This window comes from Grampus griseus (assembly GCF_964374135.1).
Source record: "Grampus griseus genome assembly, chromosome: 1".
Taxonomy (NCBI): domain Eukaryota; kingdom Metazoa; phylum Chordata; class Mammalia; order Artiodactyla; family Delphinidae; genus Grampus; species Grampus griseus.
Genome location: NC_139017.1, coordinates 117896550 through 117917145, shown reverse-complemented (window position 1 = coordinate 117917145; position 20596 = coordinate 117896550). Strand labels below are relative to the sequence as shown.

The following is a 20596-nucleotide window of genomic DNA, read 5'->3' as shown; positions in this document are numbered from 1 at the left end:
TCAACATTAATTTTCCTTACTCCAGTTTGAAAAAGAAACTACAATGACAAAAGGTGGAAAAGAGATATGTGTCAAAAGCAAAAAAGACATTGGCAAGAGAATATTCAGGAAGCAACAAAAACATAATCATTTACAAAGATACGAGAGAGAGGAAGTAAGAATAGTTTCTTGAAGAATTATAAAATGGGCAATATTAAGTTAAAGAATGACATAAAAACTTGAATCTTGTAAATCACTTTAATGTCTAGTGTGCCAGATACAAAAATACCAGCCATTAAGAATGAAATCATTTGTCAAATACAGGCTACCATCTTCTCTTACGTAAACTTCTGCAACAGTGTACCCACTGGTCTCACTGTCTCCAGTACTATCTCCCTCCACCCCAGTCTCCAGAATGCTGCCAGAGTCATTATCTTAAAACACATACTTAATCATTTCTCTGCTAGAAAACTTTTCAATGGCTCTCCCTTTCATCTAGAATAAACCTAAAAGTTTACAAAACCCCACGTCTAGACTGTGTTTACTTTTCTAGCCTCATTTCTAGCCACTTCTCCTTCCTCCCAAGATCTGCATATTCTAAACAGAACATTCTTTATCCTCTTTCTCCAGCCATTTGTATATGCTTTTTTTGCCCTTGCCCAGAATTCTCTTTCCTGCCCCAGCTCGTCTCAGTCCATTCAATGCTTATTCATCCTTCCTGTAGATGCCTTTCTTACCTGACTCATTAACTAAAAGTTAAGCACCCGTTTTCTGTATGTTACCACGGTTCACTGTATTTCTCCTATCATAGCACATAATATACTATGTTATACTATTTCGTTTACTTATGTGCATCCCATTCTAGTTGGCAAGCAATACAATGGCAATGACAACGTTTACCTTTTTTGCCCTGGTATTCCAGCAGCCAGCACAGAACCTGGCACCTGATGATGTCTGATAAAAACTTTATTGGATAGATGTTGTACAAATATTTAGCGGATGGTACTGTCTAGTAACCCAAGGCTTAATTTGAATTTCCAGTTTCAATCCTTGTTGAAAATCTTTCTAGAATAGTGGCAACCCGTAGCATGTACGTAAGCTCATTAGTAATTTACCTTTGGCATGTGGGACAATTCCTGCCTCTATTATCCTTTCCCTATGACCATAGGGTGTAGAGTTGGCACAAGCTACCCACGCTGTGCAAAATTCAGCAGCTGATGCTCATAGCACCCACCTAGTCCTCTTTGCCTGTTCAGAGGTAGTCACTCAGCTACAACAATCTCCCATGCCCACCCTCCACTGAAGAGTCAGGGTTGCCTACTAAACTGCATCTCCCACCATTTTTAGCCTGACAATAGGACACAACAAGCATCTTAGCACTTCTACAGACTGTCATCCTCTATATATTGTGTAAAGAATCAGTCTACTTTTCTGCCTTATCTAGTAAAATAAGAAAAATTGAATTTCTTTGGGTTGACTTAGCAGCTTATAAGATCTCTGGATCATCATTCTAGTCATAGTGTTCTGAGAACTGTAGATTTTAGAGATGGAGAAAAGTGGGTTTAAACTTCACTAATCCCCTCCAGAAGTTTCTGAAATCAAAGACTATTTAATTCAATACATTCTTGATTTTTAATTTTTTTTCCTTTCTCTTCAAGTTTTCTCCTGAAAGTACAAGAATTCTGCTAACTAAGGATTCAGTAAAGTGAAACAAATTGAATCAGATTTGAAACGTTTATGTATCCAAGTTTACCCATTAAAGTAATATTTCATTTTTTAAGAGAAAAATTCCTAAGAAAAGTTATATTGATGCCATAAATAGAAAGAACAGTACTCCCTTGATTTTTCAAGAAATGACTTTTTTTAAGTGTCAGGAAAGGGGATAAAAAATAAAGTTGAGCATCTGAGGGACAGGTCTAAATCAAAAATACTTTCCCTTGGTTTATTAACAGAAAAGATAAAAATTAAAAGTGATGTGCTTACTGCCCAAAGTAAGGGTATTATTGAGAAAGTATTTTCATTCCTCTTAGGGCTAAGAGTAGAGTAGGTATTCTGCTACCAAAAATAAAGTAAAAACTTTATGTCAGTAATATGAATTATATCCAAAATATTGGTAATTTATTGGAGAACATAATTTAAAATCAAATATGTTCTGAGTCATAGAATATGGGATAAATCAACCTGTCAAGGTTAAAATGGGCCATGATTTTTCAAAAAGGCCATCAATGGAAATAAACTGCAGAAAAGCCATTTTGGACCGCCCTACCCTAGTTCCCCAATGTATCTGTTCATTCGCTTTTTATTTTTGGCTATAAATTTGCTGACAGATGTCGTGTCTCATAACAGTCAATCAAACTTCCACGTTTTTTCTCTATACGCTCAGTAATTGCTCTCAGTCATACCTCCTGATTTTATTCCTACCACAATCTAAACTTTGGTACATTACCAGTGACCCTAACATTCTCCAGTATCTCCTCACTTTCATCAGTCACCATAACCAGCAACTAACTCTTGAATGTTTTTCCCAGATCAGCACTGACAGAACCCACAGACCTATCCTATGATTCTTTCCAAATAGGGCTCTGCCAATGAAAGTAAGTCAGAAGTAAGTCATATACCTGAACCAGTGATGGAAAGGTGGGCACTTGAACAGATAAGTAACGGATATTAAATGTAGGAAGTCTAAGATGACCAGGGGCTAGAATATCTTACAAGTCTGGAACCTTAATAATCACAAAGGGCCTATTACATCTTTACCAAGATGTGTTCCACAAAATAGTAATATGTGAAGATGTCTCCCAGACTAACTTCCATGATCGATAAAAACTGTACTGTGTAGCTGCTTCGACTTTTATCTTAGAGATTCAGAAAGTGCATTAGTATATTAAAAGATAAAAAGTCTGGTCATAAAGAAACATGTTTAACCTGGTATTTGCCAAACCTTTCTTTTTCTTTTTTTTTTTTTTTTTTTTTTTTGCAGTATGTGGGCCTCTCCCGCTGCGGAGCACAGGCTCCAGACGCGCAGGCCCAGTGGCCACGGCTCACAGGGCCAGCCACTCCGCAGCACGTGGGATCTTCCCGGACCGGGGCACGAACCCGTGTCCCCTGCATCAGCAGGCGGACTCTCAACCACTGCGCCACCAGGGAAGCCCTGCCAAAACTTTCTGACCACTGAATACCTACCTATTAAGATCCTGGAGGAGGAAAGAAAGATATCAAGGAAGAGCCTTAAGGAAAAGCTGACCTGCTCAGCCATTTATGTTTGCTGCTGTTCTCAATCTCCACTAGGGCTACCCTATAAGCCCAGGTATTGGTCATATGATGTTTTAGGCAGTGTTTCTTAAACTTCCATGTGCATACAAATCACTGGGGATATTGTAAAATGTAGGTTCTAATTCAGTAGGTCTGACGTGGGGCCTGAGAGTTGCATGTCTAACAAAGCTCCAGGTGATACTACTGCTGCTGGTGGTCTCTGTCACATTTTGAGTAGCAAGGCTCTACAGGAACATTGCAAAAGGAAGATCATCACAGCTCTAATTTCTTTATCCTACCCTTTCTAATAATGAATCCTCCTAAAATATTACTTTCCTTATGTCACTTTGCTGGTCAGAAACTTTCAGTGGTTCCCATTCCCAGCTACATTCGTAACTCAGCAACAGAGGTTTATTGAACTTTTACTGTGTGGCAAATAGATTAACAGAGCCCCTGACGTTATGCAATCAAGAACCGAGTGGGCGAGCAAGAAACAACGTGCAGAATGCTAGGAGCCAAAACAAGAAGGTAATAGGTATTTCTTCAGACCCCAGTTTCCTCATCTGTAAAATGAAGGTTAAGCTAGACCAGTGGTATTTAATCCCCTGTGTTCACTGTAGTCACTAATACCACCAGAGTTTCAGCCCAGACCAATTATGTGTACTCAGTACCTCCTGCATTAAGGCATGGGCTGGTCTTACAAGCTCCCCAGGTGATTCTAATGTGCAGTGGAGTTTGCCAACCACTAAACTAACCAGTGATTCCCATATGCTGCCCAAACCATCAACACCAGCATCACCTGGAAACCTGTTAGAATGCAAATTCCCAGACCTCACCCCAGACCTACTGGATCAAAAAACTGGGGACAGGATCCAGAAATCTAGGTTTTAACCAGCTCTGCAGTGGCTCTAATACATTTTGAAAACCACTGGATTAGAAAATAAGTAAATTTCCCTCTAGCTCTAAAATGCTATCAATACTGTGACCTCTGACAGCCTTTGCAAGGACTTCTGTTATCCAGATTTGCAGACTAAAATTATAAGCTCTGGAACTAGACTTCCTGGATTTAAATCCCAGCTCTTACAGTTAATTGCTGTGCACTCTTGATGACTTTGGTTGTCTGTTTCAGGTCCTCATCTATAAAATGAGAATAATAGTAGCACCTACTCTCATAAAGTTGCTACGAAAATTAAATGATTTCGTATCTATAACTCACTTAGCAGAGTGTCTAAAATGTGGTATTCATTACCCACCTATTGAGTATTTCCCTGGCCACTGTATCCCAAACTGCAGTTCACCCCTACCATTCCATTGTCTCCTCCCCTGGTTTATTTTTCTCCTTTGTAGTTATTACTCTCTAACATATTACATATTTCACGTATTGCTTTGTTTATTATCTGTCTTCTCCCACTAGGATGTAAGCTCTAAAAATCAATGATTTCTGTCTATTTTACTAAAAGCTATACCCCAGTATCTAGAACAGGGTCTGACACATTGGAAAGAGTCAAAAAATACTGGTGGGAAGATGAATGAATAAATGTTAACTATCAATATTAATATTACTGGCAATTCAAATTTTTCCTTATTGAAACCTAACAGTTTATACTTCCTGTTTATTGTCCCAAATTGTGCTTTGCTCTTATTCCATGCTTTATCCAAATTCTCTCCCATACTTAAAAATGCCCTTCTAACGTCTGCCCATTTTAGGCCTTGTTCAAGTTCTACCTCTTCTTTCAATATCCCCTGATGACTCCAGCTCTCTAGTTCTTGGAATATCTACAGTGTTTACGGCCTATACGGTACAACTTAACACTTAATTTTCTTAATTTAATGTCAGTGGAATAACTTCTAAGAAATTTACTTTTAAAAACCTGCATCATTTCTCTAGCAAGCGTTTCACAAAAATTAGGGAGGAAGGGGGTCCCAAAAAAAAACAATGGGAAAGCTTACCATTAGTTAGCCACGTTGTCCTCAAATATCTAAAATAGTGCTCGACATTTTACAAAGCATTTTTATACACATCAGCCTAGTTTTGACTAGATGATCTCAAAGACTGTGTCTCCTTGCTCTTAAATTTTCAAATTACCTTCAAGGATAGAGAGAACATTTCTTGTGGTTAAAAATTAAAAATAAATCATGAAAGTCATGGGAATTCCCTGGCGGTCCAGTGGTTAGGACTCCGTGCTTTCAGTGCCGAGAGCGCGTGTTCAATCCCTAGTTAGGGAACTAAGACCCCACAAGGCATGTGGCTCTGCCAAAAAAAAAATCATGAAAGTCATAATAGAAGCAGAAAATGACCCAAGAAGTATTGATAGCTGAGTTTGGGTATTGGCAAATAAGTGGCTCTCTCGTTCCCAGTGTTCCTGTCACCTGGAAAAGGCTCACCCTCATCCCCAGTGCAGCCCCCCAGGCAGGCATGACCAACTGATCAGAGCTGGCAGACAAGCGGACATCTATGTGCCATTCCAACCTAGTCGAACCACCTTGGTTCTAAAAGCAAAGGAAGCATGCTGAGAAAATTAAAGTGATTTATCCAGGCACATACATGGTAGCAGAACAAGACCAGAACCAGCTGCCTGACTTTGTGCAGGGCTCTCTCTCCACTCCCCTCCTAATTCATTTCTGAAATTCAGTATTTAAATTTCCATTCTAAAGCAATCAAAACACACGAAGCAAACGTTTGACAGAGGCTTTTCATATTAATGCTCATGAATATAACGTTGAAACGAAAACTGACAGCTTCAAGCCGGGTGACAGACAGGGCTGGCTAGTCTGTTATTTTTCAGTTGGGTTTATTTACCTAAGCCTAGAATGCATCATGACTGGAAAGAGACAGAACTGATTATTTTAATTCCACTGTCCTAGAAAAAGAAAAGGGAAATAGTCTTCATTAACAGGAACTGGGCTCAACTCCAGTCCTGAAATAACTTACACTACTGAATCAACTTTTTAAAGGTGACCTTTCTCTCATTAATGGCAAAGCATTAGTTTAAATATAGTTTAATCATTAAATTTACATTATAGGAAAACACATATATTTAAAGAAATATGAAAAAGAGATAAGGGGGAGAGACATAAACATCTATTTTAACATAATGACCATTTCCTCACCACGGAAATTATGCCAGCATTTCAGAATTATAATTTTTCCAGAGCCTCTCTCTAAAAGACAGTTTCCAAACATTACAATCACCTTTGTAACTCAGTTGGAATGAAACTCACTTGTTAAATTTTACCTAGCCAATTGATCATTCTGTCTTGATTAACTCTCATTTTTAGACATACTATAATTGAAGGCTGTTTGTTGGAGGTGGGGGCAGGTAATCATCATTAACACAGTTAGAAATTGCCTCTGGCACTGTCTGCATTACTAAAGAAAACCAGGATGACAGCTGGCAGGTCTGTTACTTCATAGAGTTAATCCCATTTAGCTATGTTACTTGGTTACAAGGCACCAGCAGTTGGTCCTATAACCTGTCCTTTCACACGGAGAAAGTGAGCCTAACTCGTTTGAGGGTAGGATGAGGAAAGTAGCAAACACACAGAATCTCTTGTCTTTAGTAAGCCCTCTGCTACCATGCCAAAGTGGGGGGAGGGAGTAGCAGTGGTGCTAAAACAGCCAGAGGAAGTTCAGGATTTGCACAGCCCCTGATCCACAAAAAAAATGCAATCAGTTCAAGGGCTCTCCTAGGGTCTGGATATACACAGGAACAATCTCAATGGGCCTCAGAAAAAAAATCTAGCCACAAGTTGATGCTTGCTAAGAGAGCCCCAGAAGGCTGGAGTGATTCTTCCCTCAACCCCCTTTATCAGTCAAGACACTGGTGCTCCATGAATCAGGTCAAAAACGAGAATGAAACCAAGAGCTGAGGTCAGACCCCATCATTGTAGCCCAGCACAGACCCTTTAGGCAAAAAGGACAGCCAAGGCAAATCCTGACATCTAACAATGGACCAGTAGTAGTTCCTTAAGAATGTTTGTGAAACACTGAGCACTCTGCTTCCAGCCTAGTCATTCAAAAAATTCAGAGATCACTTTTCCTGTACCACATTATTGAATCATTTTTCAATCAACCCACTTACTCATCTGGAAAAGGGGACAAGAATCCCATCTCAGACTTCCCTGGTGGCGCACTGGTTAAGAATCCACCTGCCAGTGCAGGGTACATGGGTTCGAGCCCTGGTCCGGGAAGATCCCACATGCCACTGAGCAACTAAGTCCATGCACCACAACTACCGAGCCTGAGCTCTAGAGCCCGCGAGCCAAACTACTGAGCGGGTGTGCCACAACTACTGAAGCCCGCACACCTAGAGACTGTGCTCCACAAGAGAAGCCACTGCAATGAGAAGCCCACGCACCACAACGAAGAGCAGCCCCCACTCGCTGCAACTAGAGAAAGCCCGCGTGCAGCAACCAAGACCCAATGCAGCCAAAATAATTAATTAATTAATTAATTTTAAAAAAAGAATCTAATCTCATGTAGCAGAAACATTAGTTGGCATTCAAGACACCGTTCACAATTATGGAAAATCCTTTAAAACACTACTATTTATAATAAAAACCCAAATTCCTTAAAAACTGACTGTATGCCAGCTAATCAAACATAGTAGGTAGAGAATACATTCAAGAGTTGGAAGGACTCGATTTGGAATCAGTTTTGTTACTTCCTAGATCTGTGACCATGAGCAAATTACTTATTGCCTTTAAGCTCAAGTTTTCTTTTATAAAATAATCACAATAAAATTTATTTTACAATGTAGTTCTGAGGATTACATGAAAAATATAGGAAAAAGCACAAAAATGCCTGACCCATGATGGAAACTAAATAAATATTCATTTCCTTCCCCCCCTTTCCTTTTTTCTAGTAAAGAAAATATATGTGTTAAAATGTTTTGAATGTTGCATGTTGTTTAAATAATTAACATGCCAATGTCTTATCTATGCAACTCTAGTTTATTATTGCTAATTTGAAACAACTACTATTTACATATGTGATTATACATAAAATTTGAATGAATTATAACTGATACCATAATCTGGATCTCTTTTACCAGAAATATATTGCAGCTTTATTTCAATCCCACTATGGTAGAAAAGAGAGAAAACCAACACCTCTTCAGTTGAATAATAGCAATATTTTATGGCCTTTTTCCCATCAAGTCCTTTTCTTTTGTGTTAGATACCATGCATCTCTCAAAATAATTCTGCTTATCTGTCTTCCAAAGCCTGCTTATAGCCTTTAATACTGCAAGACAGTGTAAGAAGCAAATATGTACAGTCTGGCAAAAAAAGAGGGGAAGGAAGGCATGTTTGATGCAAATAAGAGAATATGCAGGAACAGTCTTACGGCCAAGAACAACAGCAGGCTTGTCCATCTGTCCATCATCAAACTGAGTTGTGCCCACTAGTTATCAACAGGAGGTGGCCATGTGGGCATCACACTAAAATAGAAATTCTGTCATCCGTAAGACAAGGTGAGAAAGTAAGAAAAGGATTAACTGTTTCAGAATCAATTTCTGGGTTAGCAGGATATATACAAAGAGTTGCTGCAGGTTTCTTACTCATAGACTATAAAGCATTTGTTCAACCATTAAATATTTTCTGGGTGCTTTTTAGAAGCCAGGCAATGTGCAAGCCACTATGGATACAAAGAATAATTTCATTTTTTAGTAATTCTCTTAAGGGACAGAGAAGTAAACGAATAATTATAATACAGTAAGATGACAGCTAATGTATATACAATGTGCCATGAGAACCCAAAGAAAGAAATCATTAACTATGCAAAAATATGGCAACTTTACAAATTTGTAAGTCATCTTTGCACAGGGGCTATACTAATCTTCTTTGTAATATTTTAGTGTTGTTACATGTGCCACAGGAGTAGAATAGAAAATCCAAGACTGAACAGATGGGTCTTGATCAACGATGTTTATCTTACGACGTAAGAGAAGTATTATTGCCCTTACCTTCATTTCTTACACTTTTTTTTTAAGTATAGGTGTGTGTTTAATTTTTATATGATTTTTAATCTTATGAACTCTATCTAAACATATCAATTTCTATTTTCTATAATATCAGTATGTTTGAGAGTATAACCATTGGACAATACAGATATGGATGTAGGTATAGATACAGATATATAGATATAGAAATAGTTTCTTGGCTTCTGGAAATACTAGTTATGACATATTTCCTAAATTTTACAATGACACATTTTTCTTTCAGGCAATTGCCTAACAGAAAAGTGAATATAAGGCATAGCCTTTACTGGCATTTAGCAAAATTAAGATGTTAATACAAATAAATCTTCAGTGGCTTTAAGAATTACTATAGGGCTTCCCTGGTGGTGCAGTGGTTGGGAGTCTGCCTGCCGATGCAGGGGACACGGGTTCAAGCCCTGGTCTGGGGGGATCCCACATGCCGCGGAGCAACTGGGCCCATGGGCCACAACTACTGAGCCTGCGCGTCTGGAGCCTGTGCCCTGCAACGAGAGAGGCCGCGACAGTGAGGGGCCCGCGCACTGCAATGAAGAGAGACCCCCACTTGCTGCAACTAGAGAAAGCCCTCGCACAGAAACGAAGACCCAACACAGCCAAAAATAAATAAATTAATAAATTTTTTAAAAAAAGAATTACTATAAAGACTCCCTTTCAATTGCAGAAATTAGTAAGAAGTGACTTGCAGCACTCCCATTTAAGCTAAAGTCTAAAGTGTAGATAAACTGTCAGCTTGAAAATCCCATTTAAATGTTTACTGGCTTTGTTGCTCACATGTGCACTTGGAAACAAAATTTACAAGTTTCAGATTAAGTTTATTATTCATCTCTGAGGCAATTTTTGGTGCTCAATCATTTCCCCAAGTCTCATCTTGGTTATCTCTCTAGCACTGGTGTTCCTCTTCCTTGTCCCTGAAGCCATACATTGCCCTGGAGCTACATGCATAAAAATACTGACCCCTCCCACAGTCATGGGGGCCAATGGCACGTTCTGAAAAGTAGCACTAGCCATTATCTTGCCTCAGGCACTAGCACCAGGCCCAACCAGAGTGTAGGTCAGCCTTGAAGAAGGCACTCCAAAGAATAACAGCCATCACTCTCCCTGCCACTGTCCTGATGTCCTGCACTGGTGGCTGCCAAAACTGAAATGCCTTAACTAAGCCCTGACAAACTCAAGAGCTCCTGTTCACATTACTATTATATGCATCAGTTTGACAAGACATGAAAGTCCTAAACTTTATTTCTAATTGCTATTTCAGTCACATAATCAACCTTATCCACATGCCAAAATTTAGGTTGTAACTTATATGTGATGAAAACCACAGTGACCATACATAGATATTTGCTTACTGTTTTTATTCTGTCCATCTGTCAATTCTATATAAGTAATTCCTGGTCACTGTTCTCAATGTGATTCTCTTATTATGACACCTAGCACAACTTCACAGGTAAGTTTATGTTTACTGAATATTTTCTATCGATAGTGGTAGCACTGGTGATGCTGCAGCTTCTGTGTTCTACTCTAACAAGTATACAAGTATTGTCCTACAGATGGGCAAGTTTTTGCCAAGATCTATATACTCTTTTCTATGACTTTTCTAATCATCACAGTTTTTCATCTATTGCACATGTAAAACTTGCCAAAAAAACTGATTAAAAAATGAAAAGTGGACTTCCCTGGTGGCGCAGTGGTTAAGAATCTTCCTGCCAATGCAGTGGATACCACTTCGAGCCCTGGTCCGGGAAGATCCCACATGCCACGGAGCAACTAAGCCTGTGCACCACAACTACTGAGCCTGCACTCTAGAGACCACGTGCCACCACTACTGAGCCCGCATGCCACAACTACTGAAGCCCATGTGCCTAAAGCCCATGCTCCTCAACAAGAGAAGCCACTGCATTGAGAAGCCCGTGCACCACAATGAAGAGTAGCCCCCGCTCGCCACAACTAGAGAAAGCCCACGCACAGCAACGAAGACCCAATGCTGCCAAAAATAATAAATTAATAATTTTTTTAAAAAAAATGAAAAGTAAGTGTCCTTACAAAGTGAGTTGAGTAATGACTCATGCCCGAGGAGTTTAACTTAAAAATGGCAAAGAGGGGCTTCCCTGGTGGCGCAGTGGTTGGGAGTCCACCTGCTGATGCAGGGGACGCAGGTTCATGCCCCGGTCCGGGAAGATCCCACATGCCGCGGAGCGGATGGGCCCGTGAGCCATGGCCGCTGAACCTGCGCATCCGGAGCCTGTGCTCCGCAGCGGGAGGGGCTGCATCTGTGAGAGACCTTCGTACCGCAAAAAAATAAAATAAACATGTCAAAGAGAAAGTCATTCATTAATTTAAGGTCAGAGGTCTGCAAGCTACTTGACCTTAAATGAAGGCCAAGAGAAGAATCCATTAGTAGAAGTTTTAAAAGTAGATACTACCTGTGAAAGAAATGTTTTTTTCCTAACGGTGAAAGTTGTGATATCTCTTCTAGGTTATCTAATAGCCAATATTCAGGAAAGGAGCTAAATATCAAATGAGCAACAGGCAAAAGAGCTGGGTACCACTCAACCTACGAGTGCATCATGGTTCCACAACTCTAGAAGCATGCCACTTATGTGGTTTTGAGAAACTGTCTTCCCTTAAAGCATTGTTAGACATGGTAGCAATGCCCTGCTCTCTGTTCACATAAGCCAACCTAAACTACAATAGAGCTGAGGTATAATATGACCCCAGTAACTCTATTTCAAATATACTTAAACATTTGTAACATACTTCTGAATTTCAATTTGTGAATAAAATAAAAACCACTGTTTATTCATCATATCCATACTACTCCTCAGACATCGTGCCAATCTGATCCTTACCTTGGTCTACGAGGTGATTATTGTTATTCTCTTTTACAAAGGAGCACACAGGCCTAAACAACTGAAGTAATCTGCCCCAGGCATGAGAATGTTAATAATACTGTATATTTGCATAAAAGAAAATGTCTTTTAAATCTGTCATTCCCCAGTTTTCATACTTGAGGAACAACTGCAATCCACACTCAGAGGGCAGAGGCTCTAGACACAGATTCCCCTGTAACACATTCATTGGAGCAGAGGTCCCTGTCAGTGATGATCAAAACACTGCAATGTGCTTGCAGCCTTCAGGAGCCTATGCGGATTTAGACACATTCTTGGGCCCTTTCTAAAGTCTTGTTAGACCTTTAGATCCTATTTTTAATAACCCTTATAATCTTTTTAAAATACTCAGCCAAAGATCAAAGCTGCTGCTCAGCTTTAAGCTACACACTCTGTATCTTCCATTTTCATTTGTACTTATGCAGCATTTACTGTTTTTTTCATAGCAAGGAATAGAGTTTCCTTCATGAAGGAATAAAATTTGCCCTTAAGGAAAATAGTATTCATTTTCAGTAAACATTTACTACACAAATGTTTTTACTACATAAAAGCCTTTACCTTTTGGAAAGTTAAAGGCTATTAACGCATGTATGGAATCTAGAAAAATGGTACAGATGAACCGGTTTGCAAGGCAGAAATAGAGACACAGATGTAGAGAACAAACGTATGGACACCAAGGAGGGAAAGCAGCAGGGGGTGGGGGGGTGGTGAATTGGGAGATTGGGATTGACATGTATACAGTAATATGTATAAAATCGGTAACTAATAAGAACCTGCTGTGTAAAAAAATAAAATTCAAAAGAATTAAAAATTAAAAAAAGAAAGGTAAAGGCTAACACTGAAGAAAGTAAAAAGGTGGATAAGACCTGATCTTTCCCTGCCAGGGGCTTAAAACCTAATTATGAAGACAGTAGGAATCAGGGTCAGAATTTAAAGTGGAGCCTCTAGGTCCCTCTCGAAGGAACAACTTCTCATACCATTTTGCTTCACTGAAGAGCAAGCTCTGGCTTCCCAATGAGAAAAATGAGAAAGTGTGCTGAAAATAATAATCCTTTAAGAAAAATGTGAAGGATTCTGATTCTAGCAATAACTCTTTTTATTTTATTTTATATATTTTTTAATTCATTTATTTTTTTTTAGCAATAGCTCTTAAGGTGGGGGGGCAATGCAGGAGAAAGGGAGCAGTTTCAGAATTGACTTGAGTATGCATGGTGATGTGCTTTTACAAACCACATAGCCCCTACTCTCCACACCTTCCCCAGAATCACTGCTATAGGGAGCCCCCAGGCATAGAAGGGAGGATGCCATGCATCTCAGAGGTCTTGAGATAGGAAGAGACTGAGAAACACAGCGTCTAATATACTGCAGTTTTTCAGGTATGGCTCCTAGTGACACCATAGTATATATTCATTTTTCTATTTGTCCTTATTTAATATTGAACAAGTAATATTTTACACAAAAGTCTACATCAAGAAGGACTTAATTCGAGTAGATGATTACCTTCGTCACTCATTAAGGTAAGAGGCTGTCTCTTCAGAAGACCTGAACCACTGCAAAGTTGAGCTGCTTAGAAAGGAGTCTGTGATAAAAACAAGTATGAAGATAGTTATTTAAAGGAAATAATTTTAACTTATTAAAAACAAACCTATGCTTCCCTCTTGCGTCTCCCTCCCTCCCTCCCACCCTCCCTATCCCACCCCTCCAGGTGGTCACAAATGGGAACACATGTATAACTGATTCACTTTGTTATAAAGCAGAAACTAACACACCATTGTAAAGCAATTATACTCTAATAAAGATGTAAAAAAAAAAAAAAAAACCTTTGGGGAATACTCCCACAATCTACTATGATTTACGCTCCCTAGAAACCCAGAGAATTAGCTTAATTCTCTTCTAACATATAATACTGCAGGTATCTACTCTCTTTTGAGACAACTTCCTGTTCTTCTTTACTACTAAAATAAAATTCTCAGTGCCACAGTCTCCTAAATCTACCTCTGTCCTTATTTTATTATCTACTCTCACACTTCACATCCACCTGTAAAATGCATCCCTACACAGTTGATATCTCTGTATTATCCTCCACCCGTATGGACTCTTTTTCAGCACTCACATTCATGTTTTTATATTTAGCTGCCACACTGATCAATAAATTGATTGTGGTACATGGTATATTTCTTTCAAGTTTAGCTTTTTTTTTGTTCTAATTTTAAGGAGAGGAGTTGCATATGTATGTGATGATGATGATATAACATAACTTGTAAAAATTTGTTACAGAAAAGCATCTTTTAAATAAAAGGGAAAAACTACTTAATTTTACCACGTAGAAATTACTACTAAGATTTGGTTATTTTTCCTATTGGTCCTTTTTCTATGTATGATTTTTAACTTTTTATTTTGAAATAATTTTAGACTTAGAGAAGCTGCAAAAATAGTACTGAGAGTTCCTGTATACTCTTCACCCAGTTTCTCCTACTGATAACATCTTCTATTACCATAGTATACTTATCAAAATCCTCTATGTAAATTTTGACAAAGGGAAATCACACTTTTTGTTCACTGTTTCTTACATTTAATTTATAAGAAGCATAGGCAGTTCTATTTAAAATTTTTCAAAACCAACATTTTAATGTCCAGGCAATATGATACTACATCAATGCATATTTTTAATTTTTTTTTTTTTTTTTTCTGTACGCGGGCCTCTCACTGTTGTGGCCCCTCCCGTTGCAGAGCACAGGCTCCGGACGCGCAGGCCCAGCGGCCATGGCCCACGGGCCCAGCCGCTCCGCGGCACATGGGATCCTCCCAGACCGGGGCACGAACCCGTGTCCCCTGCATCTGCAGGCGGACTCTCAACCACTGCACCACCAGGGAAGCCCCCCCCATGCATATTTTACTTAACTATTTCCACACTGTTGGATAACTAGATTGCTTGCAATTTTTTTCTATTATTAAAAATTCTCATCAACCCAAGTTATACTTTTTAAAAATATCTACTAATTTTACAGGTCAAAAATGGTCTCTCGGACTTCCCTGGTGGCGCAGTGGTTGGGAGTCCGCCTGCCGATGCAGGGGACACGGGTTCGTGCCCCGGTCTGGGAGGATCCCACGTGCCGCGGAGCGGCTGGGCCCGTGAGCCGTGGCCGCTGAGCTTGCGCGCCCGGAGCCTGTGCTCCGCAACGGGAGAGGCCACAGCGGCGAGAGGCCCGCGTACCACAAAAAAAAAAAAAAAAAAAAAAAAAAAAAAAAAATGGTCTCTCATTATAAATTACTTTTTAAATTATTATGAAGGTGGACATTTTAAATGCTTACCAGTCATTTTTATTTCATCTTTTGTAAATTATTTATCAGGTTGTTTGCCCATGTACTTGTGGGTGTCTGAATGTATTATTTACAGATTTGTGTAAAGCTTGCATATGAATATTAAGCTTTTGACTCAAAGACTGTAAATATTTTTCATTGTTTGATGATTGTGTTTTATTTGTTTTATTTTCATTTTGAAAATCTAAAACACTTTTGCCAATTGAAAACAAAATATTAGTAATTTGTAATTAAAAGGCATTTTTATTCTCAAACTGAGATCTGCCAGCCACTAAGCGTCTGAAGATGTACCTGTTGAGAATTATGGGAATTTCTTTCCTTAAAAAAAAGAGTCCATATATTATTTAAATTTGACAAAAGCTGCAAAAGGTACAAAGGTCAAATAGGAGGAATCCCAAGTTATTTTTAAAAATGCCACATTATACAAAATAAGAACAGCTTATGAAAGGATCAGTTTGTATTGTATGTTCTCTAGTGTTAATTATTTTATACTATTTTAGTGTCTTATCAATATTCATAACTATAACTAAACACTAATTTTTTATTATTACAAACTGAAAATCAGAAAGCTATGTTACAGTTCAACAATACCAAATTGCTAAGAGTCCCCCAAACAATCCAAGCTTTCTTACATCTCCTGCCTCTGCCCTTACTGCTCCCTTTGCCAGGACTCTCTACTGCTCCATCCCTCCACCCCTACCAAATGGAAAACTCCTGGGCCTCACTGTCATTCCCCTCAACCACACCAAACCCTCCTCTCCGATACCATCTTAATTATTGGGTCTGTTTTTCTATGTTTACTTTTACTATCTCATATTAAATTTATTTTTATAGCTGTCCCCCCCTCCCCAACTGTCAATAACCTGAGAACAAGGGATTCAGTCATCACTGTAACCCCAGTGTGTAGCAAAGTTCTTGACATATAATAGGAGCCCTTTTAATATTTATAAAATGAACTGAATTATCCACATAAGGTAACAATCTTCAGAGAGAGTTATAAGAAACTCGACCTTGTTTTCTGAATTACACTGATAAATAATACTGCAAGTTCATCTACCAACTCTGCTATCAGTTCTGCCTCATGGGGCCCACACTTTCAGTTTGGCACTGTCAAATGTTTTTTATTCAGTGACAGTGACTCAAGCAGAAAAGAACACCTTTCCTCAGGTAGATGATTAAAAATGACTCACTTTTTTCTTAACTTTTTATGTTGAAATAATTTGAAACTTACAGAAGAGTTTGAAGAATAGAACAAAGAACCGTTGTATACCCTTCAACCAAATTCACCAACTGTTACCACTTGCCCATATTTCTCCTTTCTACCCACATACACAAACACATACACACACCACAAAATATTCTTCCTGAACCATTTGAGAGTTATTTGCAGAATCATGCCTTTCCATCCCTAAGTACAAGGATATTCTTCATTTCCTAAGAACAAGGTTATTCTCTTATGTGACCACAGCATATTTATCAAATCCAGGAAGATAACATTTATATAACAGCTTTACCTAATTTATGGTCTTTATTTCTTTTTCTCCAATTGTCTCAATAATGTCCTTTACAGAATTTTTTTTTCTCTGATACAGATCAAAGATCACAAATCACATGTTTTTGGCATGTCTTGTCAGTCTCCTTTACTGGAAACAGTTCACACTTTTTTCATGACATTGAAATTTTTCAAAAGTACCAAGGTAGTTATTTTGAAGAATGTCTTTTTGGGTCTGTCTGATGTTTCCACATGATTAGATTCGACTTACGCATTTTTGGCAGGAATACTACAGAAACGATGTTGTGACTTTCTCAGTGTATCATGTTAGGAATCAAATCTTAGTTTATCCCATCACTGGTGATGTTAACTTTGATCACTCAATAAAGTAGTGGCAGTCAAGTTTCCCCACTGTAAAGTTACCATTTCTCGCTTTGTAATTAATAAATAATCTCTAAGGAGATACTCTGATAACACATAAATATCCCATTCCTCCTCAAACTTTTGGCAACCATTGATTATTCTTCTGAATCCACTGTTTCCATAGTGGTTGCAAAATGGTGATTTTCTACTTCCATTAGTCCTTCTACATTTGCTTATGTAACCATTCTTTTCCTTAAATATCTTCTCCTTGATTTGTGTTTTTATGCCTTATAAGTAAGTCCAAATTCAAGACTTTTTCAAAAGTTATTTTTAGATCTATCTTTAAAAGTTATCACATTTTTCTTTAACTTTACATTTTCAGTGTTACATGTTAAGAAACCCAGAGCTGACATTTCATATTGCACCACTTAACCATTTTTGTACTCCATAAAATTTGTTTAAAACTTCAAAGTCTTGCTTCAAACTGCTAATTGTAATCCAGGACTAGCTCTGTCTCATTACAGTGCTACCTAATCAGTCATGGAAAATGTCTAACACTTGTCTGAGAATCTTGTTAACACATCTCTGGTTTGTACAGGCTAATTCTCATTTTTATCATGTTTCATTGCACAGTGAAGAATAACAAAGATTTAGTCTAATCCTGTAATTTAGGTACCAGTAACATTCTATTCTACTAGTTTAATTTCGTGTTCAGAAAGAATCAAAATGAAATCCTCAGAGAAAGGATTGATCTAATAACTTCAGTGAAAAAAAATACTTTGGATGTTAACTTTCTAAAGTTTAAGGATTTTTTTAAACATATGTGTTTACAATTAATCAACCACTATATTAAACAATAATTTAGGCAATTTTGCTACTAAATATTACTCAAATTCTTTATTTCTGAAGTCCTATCTCTAGTCAGTAGATTAAGGGCTACGGGTTCCAAAATATGCTGTTTTTCTGAGTCAAGCAGTCAAGTCTAGAAGTGCCACTCTGTCTGAAAGGACCCACAAGGACCCACAGACACATGTAACACTGCTTATGTCCATGAAGACTGTTTACCAATGAAATCATCAAGAAAGAGCCAACATCAATTGTGTATGGTGAAATATCATTTGAAACTTGGAAACTGTGGCATGGAGGATCATAGATTTTCAGAGCTAGAAAGGACCTCGGTGGTCATTATCCAGGAGGCAAGGGAACATGATGTGATTTGGCCACAATCTACTCACATCAAGTAGATAAGGATGAAGTGTTAATTAAAAATGTGAAAAGGAGACTGATGATCTGAAGAGCATAAGTCTATTAGTGTTTCTTTAATACAGTTTTGGGTTTGTCATCCCTGCCTAGTTCCTCATCTTTTGCGTCCTTCCTCTCCCAAAAGCTATGGCTCTAATCTCAGCCCCAGCCTGGTTTCTAGACGCAATCCTCATTTTAGAAAGGTGACATTTAAGAAAATTTAGCCAGCTTCTCTGGAGCTGACATCAAATTAACCATGCTCTTTTTTCCATAACTCTGAATTTATATGCAGAGGTTTTGCTCTGACTCCTTGACCAAATTCCCATCTTGAACCAATGACTGACTTGCTCTGTTGACCACTCACCTGCCTAGATTTTCAAATGTTAGCATAACTGAAGATTCCCCACCATCTCGCTCTTCCTTTTTGTTAGTATACCTCTGTAACTACATGTTGAATTACTGCATCTCACATCCAACACCTGTGATCTTTCTCATTTATTTATTTATTCAACAAACACTTATGGAGTACCTCTTCCATGTCAAGTATTGTGCTAAGCACAGGTGCAGTTAGTAATGATGAAAAGGGTATACTTTAATTCCTGACCTTAAGGAACTTACATTCTTGTGAGGGTGACAGACAGTAGAAACAACCATGTAATCACAAGGTGGGAAAAGTATTAGGAAGCATATAGGAAATAATGTAGTCGGGGAAAAACCTCTCAGGGAAGGTAACATTAAGGATGAAGATTTGAAGGATAAAATGAACTAGCCACGTGAAGTAATGGAAAGAGCATTTCAGGCCAGAAAACAGCAGGTGTACATACTCTTAAAAAGGCTTGGGAAGTTGGAGGAACTAAATGGAGGCAAGTGTGGCTGGAACATATTGAGGGATGAGGAAAGATGCTTAAATGAGAAAGGAGAGGCAAAGCATGCAAACCCTTATGGGGCAAAGGAAGTCATCTGGATTATAACATGATTGTAATGAGAAGCCACTGAAGGCTTTTAACTAGGGAAACCACATGATTTTCATTTTTAAAAGATTACACTAGTGAGTTGAAAACAGGTGTTAAAACAAAAACATGGGGTACATGTGTCCTTTCGAATTACAGTTTTTTCAGGGTATATGCCCAGGTGTGGGATTGCTGGGTCATATGGTAGTTCTATTTTTAGTTTTCTAAGGAACCTCCATACTGTTCTCCACAGTGGCTGTATCAGTTTACATTCCCACCAACAGTGCAAGAGGGTTCCCTTTTCTCCACACCCTCTCCAGCATTTGTTGTTTGTAGATTTTTTGATGATGGCCATTCTGACCAGTGTGAGATGATACCTGATTGTAGCTTTGATTTGCATTTCTCTAATAATTAGTGATGTTGAGCATCTTTTCATGTGCCTGTTGGCCATCTGTATATCTTCTTTGGAGAGATGTCTATTTAGGTCTTAGGCCCATTTTTCAGTTGGGTTGTTTTGTTTTGGTTTTTTTGATATTTATCTCCATGAGCTGTTTGTATATTTTGGAGATTGATCCTTTGTCAGTTGCTTCATTTGCAAATATTTTCTCCCATACTGAGGGTTGTCTTTTTGTTTTGTTTATGGTTTCCTTTGTTATGCAAAAGTTTTTAAGTTTAATTACATCCCATTTGTTTATTTTTGTTTTTATTTCCATTTCTCTAGGAGGTGGGTCAAAAAAGATCTTGCTGTGGTTTATGTCAAAGAGTGTTTTTCCTATGTTTTCCTCTAAGAGTTTTATAGTGCCAGGACATGGAAACAAACTAAATGTCCAACAACAGATGAGTGGATAAAGAAGATGTGGTACATATATACAATGGAATATTACTCAGCCATAAAAAAGAACAAAATTGGGTCATTTGTAGAGATATGGATGGACCTAGAGTCTGTCACACAGACTGAAATAAGTCACAAAGAGAAAAACAAATATCCCATATTAATGTATATATGTGGAATCTAGAAAAATGGTACAGAGGAACCTATTTCCAGGGCAGGAATAGAGACACAGACATAGAGAACGGACATGGGGACACAGAGGGGGAAGGGGAGGGTGGGAT

The 20596-nt window shown here is 38.4% G+C and overlaps 1 protein-coding gene across 2 annotated transcripts in view; it reads right to left on the bottom strand.

Annotated features, from left to right (window-relative positions):
• SLC44A5 (solute carrier family 44 member 5) overlaps positions 1-20596 on the bottom strand; it is a 377555-nt gene that overhangs the window by 305094 nt on the left and 51865 nt on the right. The window contains exon 2 of one of the 2 annotated variants that reach the window (XM_082676570.1): positions 13616-13694. The exons of the other annotated variant lie outside the window; for it this stretch is intronic. Coding sequence (XP_082532696.1) covers positions 13616-13628 — 13 coding nt within the window. The 5' untranslated portion in view covers positions 13629-13694. The remainder of the gene's footprint in view (positions 1-13615; positions 13695-20596) is intronic. 2 annotated transcript variants of the gene reach the window in all.